Genomic DNA, 5,401 nt, shown 5'->3' with positions numbered 1-5,401 from the left:
TGATTTTATTCCGTCTAACAATCATATTATTTAACATTGGTGGTTTTCTATTGACTTCAGTCTTTGAACACGAATATTTCTTACACTATAATTACACTTAGGTTTCCTGACTTATTCCTTAGTTGTTATAGTTTTACCTAATTTCCCTCTGGGATCAATAAAGTATTTTTGAATTTGAATTTGAATTGAATTAATCAGTTCTGCTGCTATAGACTAAAGGCTCCCACATACTCAGGCATACTGTGTGCGGTCTGTGAGTCATGCGGGCTCCGCGCATATTGTCCGCAAATGTTTGAGACTTCATAATCGAGCYTACTGACCGCCTGACAAATTCTTTAATTTCTTGCAATTTCAGTCATGATTTCAAAGATGAGGAGGAAGTGATAGTTTGCATTTTAGCTTTAGAACAACAAAAAAAGAAAAAAGAAAATGACTATCTTACCCAGGATCAGAGCCATTTCCTCACACAAATTTGTTGCTCGCTGAAAATCCTTATATTCCTTCATTGACGCGTCATAAAGTTTTCTAATCTCCTCCGTGAGACGCCCTTTAAAATTTGACTCCATTTCGTCCACGAATGACACCGATTCTCAACATTATCTGCTTGGTGTCGCATCCAAAACAGTGCTCGCCAGTGCGCACCYCGGACGAGGATGTAAAGAATTGATCTCTGCGCAAACCAGTCCTGCGGACGTCTGCCTCAGGTCCGCGTAGAGTCCGCTTTGAGTCCGCGCGGACCTCCGCGGACCGAAGTACGRCTGATTATCTGGGGACCTTWAGACCACTGGAGGACAAACTGAGTACATTTCCTCACTCTGCTGTTATCTTTAATCTCTCTCCTCCACATGTTTGTTATACATAATTACTTCTATAAATAACATGTGTTTTCTTTGTCTCCCTTCCAGAGGAAAATAAACCTGGACCAGTTCTTCTGTGTTTGTCTGTGTCTCTTTCCTGTCCTCCAACCCAGCCGGTCGAGGCAGATGGTCTCCTGTCCTGAGCCTGGTTCTGCTGGAGCTTTCTTCCTGATTAGCAGGGAGTTTTTCCTCTCCACCGTTTGCTCAGGATGGGAGNCTCCTGTCCTGAGCCTGGTTCTGCTGGAGCTTTCTTCCTGATTAGCAGGGAGTTTTTCCTCTCCACCGTTTGCTCAGGATGGGAGACTGTGATGAAGTGATTCAACACAATCTGCTGGCTTCTTATTTATTTATTTATTTTTTGTGTACAGTGCCCTGAGACAACTGTTGTTGTGACTTGGCGCTATATAAATAAACTGAATTGAATTGAATTAAATTAATGTTTTACCATCTTAGATCTTAGTCAGTGATGCTGACGTTTGTAAAAATGAACCTACTGCCACATCCTGCTTAGTTGCTTTTTCTGTTTCAGCATGTGACAGATCACAAACACATGCAAGTCATGCCCTTCAGATGTCTACCTGTATATGGACTTTCTTAAATCCATAAAATTCCTAAAAACTCCTTAGCACTCTAACGACACAAATTTTATTTACAACAATATAAATATTATTCAGACTGTAGATATATACAACTGAAATATACACAGCACAATCCAGGAAACTCCTCACTGTCCTTTCAGGTGATCCTGATTCAGTGACCTTTACAATGTGAAAGACAAAGACTTTGTTTTGAGCAAAGTCTCAAAGTCTCACAGTTACCATTTTACCCAAGATTCAGGGATAAATATAGAATCAGACATCTGGTTCTTTGTTTACGCCACGTGTTTGAGTGAATTTATCATTAAAAATTCAACAGGTGAGTGACCAGACAACAACAAACCCTCAGGTACCACAGCTACTCTAACAACTTTTACATGCATTGCTGTGTGAGAAAATAGCAAGCATAAACTTCATGTTAAGTGTGGTGAAATCTGCACTCTGGTTGGTCCAGCACCAACTTTCAACTCCARCTCTTAGTGGTTATCTGGCAGAAAAATACTACACATTTCTGTTGTTAATTCCACAGTACTGACTCAAAGTACAGTTAATCAGTGTGAGAAAAAGTGCAGAGCCTTTGGTGAAAACCGGTGCACATTTTAAGGTACTAAAGGAACTCGGTTGAATATTTTTGACCTGATACTGAAGTGGCAAATTAATTTTAAAACATGCCAAATCACTATAGTAAATGAAATAAGCAGTGTTGAGCAGCGCTAACCCAAAAATTAGCTCTGCAATTTCTAAAGCGCTTATGACAATATTTAGATCCGCAACTTCAAAAATGCTTATCCCGTAGAAAAACTAGCGGAAGCTAATTTCAAAATGCAAGTTCAATTTGATACTTACTAGCTGGCAATAATTCATGTACAATATACAGTATGTACAACACTGCCAACTAGCGGTGTATGAACCCTTGTACAGCTTCATCCTACAACCACCGGTTGCTGGGGATGTGATTTCCTGAAACAGAACTTTAGCTCCTGGTGTAAAAATTAAAACGTTGAGGATTGCTAGTTCGGCTGCTTCTTTGTCTTTTTCTTTTGTTTGTTGCAGATTTTTCATTAAAGAAGCATCAATAAAGTAATTTAAAACTGTTTATTGGAAAACTGAAGTGATGCATTCTGGGTACATGACGGATTTGATTTGTGACAGGAAATGAAAGTTTTCCATGTAGTTGCTCCAGTTGACCATTAGATGTCWGTCTAAACCCGTTGGTGGATTGCTTTGACCCATTACYTCAAGTATTGAGCTCCAGCCTTTAAACTTTAATTTTTTTWAAAAAAGGAGCTCCGATTGAAAAGTAAAATAAATCAATACATACATTTTTTTAATATGGATTACAAATGTTTACTTTTTTTGCTATTGCCCTCCTGCTACGTAAGCAGACACAAAGCATTGTGGGAAATGAGAACCGTGACCGAATGCAACAGTCAGCAAGATGTATAATTTTCCAATAAGTGTGTTTTTCTGGGAGAGGTGCTGTTGGACAGATCACATGTTATTCATTGACAGCTATACCCTCCACTGTTCAACATAATGATGACTGGTAGATAATTAGTTATTAGTGGTACTACATTTTAATTTTAAGAAGCGCAAATCCGCTTTTGAATTAGAAAAATTAGTAAGACAGCTAAAGTGCAAATGAAATATTTAGCTCCGCAATTAGCACTTTGGCAGACTGGTGCCCACCACTGAAAATAGGTTGTTTCTTCACTTTTTAGACAATATCTTTCAACTTTTATTTCCTGAGCAACTTTCAAAGTCAATTAAAACATTTTTTTCTTATATACAGAGAGGCTGCTTTCAACTCGTGCCTCTTTGAATGATTAACTATTTCTGAGAGCTGTATATAGTAACATGATTGCACAACTACAGAAGTGATGTAACTCAGTAAAGACTCCAGAGGCTAGGTCCAAAATTGGCCTGCCTGCAGAGGCTCCTGCCTGATCCTTTGCTTTCAGGTCTACAGGTGGCTGCAGTGGCAGAGGGAGCTGCCCCGGCTCAGCTGCTCAGAGCACAGAGCCTCTGCAGCACAGCTCCCTCCCTGTACGGGGCAAGGGAGATGCGAGGGCTRCTGACAGCCACATTATTCTTTAAAAAGRGCCAGCGGCTGCTGGAGCTGACAGCTTGTTCAGCAGTTGCAGCACTCTCAGTTATGGTGGTGGGTGCTCAGCAGGCTGAGCCTAAAGTGCTGCTGCAGTGCCATTTGGTGGCCCAAGCACTTGCTTTAGTCGGAGGGCTGAAAGAAACAATCAGGACTCCCTCGTGGTATTACAGGTGGAAGAAATGATGGGAGGGTTCAGATCACATCACTTACAGAAGCATCTGTATTTTTAACCTGCTCTCCTTTACTGCACTGTGTGCAATCCTTCCCTTTGACTTTCTCTCTTTGTATCTCTCCTCTTCCCCACAAAGAGAAATCTTATGGATTAGTAGGGGGAAAAGGCTAGCAGAGCTAATTGGTTGATAGGATTCCTATCAGAGACCATTAGACAGAACAAAGACTGTATTTGGGATTGAATAATCACCACAAATGTGTTTAAATTTTTTGAACTGAGTTCTTTGTAAAGCTCAGTCTAATGTTCTACCTTTCTCACGACTGAACAGTGGTGGAGCTAGGATTTTCCTGAGTAAGGGGCCACAATACTCAGAAGGGCCAAGTATTTGTTCAACATCCTTCCACATAAATCCTCGGTTTTGGTAAGGTGTGTAAATTTATCTGGTCACATATGTTCCAACAATTGTAACGTAATGTAATGTTATTAAAAAAGCTTCCGCATCAATTTTACATGCATTTTTTACTGTACATGGATAAAATATTCTCAAAGCATGTGAGAAAATGAAGCCATTGTTTGCCAGTTGAAAGATATTTTTTTGCAAAATTGTTCAAGTCTTTTAAAGAAGAGAAGAAGACTGCTGTAKGATTGATTCATGCTGGACTTTACTGTTTGACTCATTAGTGCCTCTAGAGTTTGGGCATGGAACTGCACCCAACATCATTGCTCTCAGGCAAAGGACAGATGAGTGACAGGACGGGGCACTTCAGGGGGCCAATCAGATTTCAGCAGAGGCCAATGCCCCTGTGACCCCGCCCCTAGAACCGCCCCTGGACTGAACACAACCACACTCAAACATTACTTCTATTTACACTCACTCTTCTTGGTGCTGCTGCGAGCGGCCAAGCTGGTCATACTGCCTGACCGACTGTTGTCCTCCATGCTGGGGTCAAAAGCTGGGTTGACCAGGCCAGGCTCGTCTGACAGGAGAGCCACAGCAGCGGAGGTGGGGCTGTCATTAGGCATGGTGGCGATATTAAGCTCTGATGTGCTGTCAGTGCACTCGCCCTCCTGTGAGCGTCGCTTCCTGTCTGCTGAGAGCCCATAGTGGGAGGCTCCTTTACACCTGCAAACATGGACAAACAGAGGGTCTGATGATTAGATTACACAGAGGGTATTCTGTATACAGTACCAGTGACTTGATGAGTTGATGCTTTTGAAATGAAAGGAATCTGCATATTGCCCACTACCTTTTATGATAAAGTGGTAAAAAGATCCCCTTATGATGAACAGAGTTGTAGTCGTTCAAGTAAAACCTCATAAATGACAAAATTGCACATTCCCACACAATATTGTGAATTCTCTGAAACTTGTTAATGCTTGGATTATAWACTGATGATGACTCTTCTGCTACCACATCAGAAATTAGCTCAATATCAGTCAATTTTAAGAGGATCCACTATTAGTTGTAACATTAGACTTAATTTAATAAACATATATTTATAGTGTATAATAAAGACTGTAAAATACTGTAGACTGTTTAGTTTTTATAATTTTTAAACTAAAAGTTTAAAAATACATTACTCTGATGGGGCCATTTTATTTGCATGCAAAGCATTCTGGGTAAATGATGACGTGGATAGGTCCTTGGTGCGAGGCTGCTAGCGAGATA

The 5,401-nt window shown here is 40.6% G+C and overlaps 1 protein-coding gene across 2 annotated transcripts in view; it reads right to left on the bottom strand.

The window, feature by feature from the left end:
• Positions 1-5,401, bottom strand: part of lnx1 (ligand of numb-protein X 1) — a 90,839-nt gene that overhangs the window by 34,323 nt on the left and 51,115 nt on the right. For both annotated transcript variants that reach the window (XM_014017755.1, XM_014017756.1), the window contains one exon: positions 4,608-4,855. In XM_014017755.1, the coding sequence (XP_013873209.1) occupies positions 4,608-4,855 (248 nt within the window). The remainder of the gene's footprint in view (positions 1-4,607; positions 4,856-5,401) is intronic.

Source organism: Austrofundulus limnaeus, unplaced genomic scaffold (assembly GCF_001266775.1).
Source record: "Austrofundulus limnaeus strain Quisiro unplaced genomic scaffold, Austrofundulus_limnaeus-1.0 Scaffold176, whole genome shotgun sequence".
Classification (NCBI taxonomy): Eukaryota; Metazoa; Chordata; class Actinopteri; order Cyprinodontiformes; family Rivulidae; genus Austrofundulus; species Austrofundulus limnaeus.
This window is presented reverse-complemented; position numbering and strand designations above follow the sequence as displayed.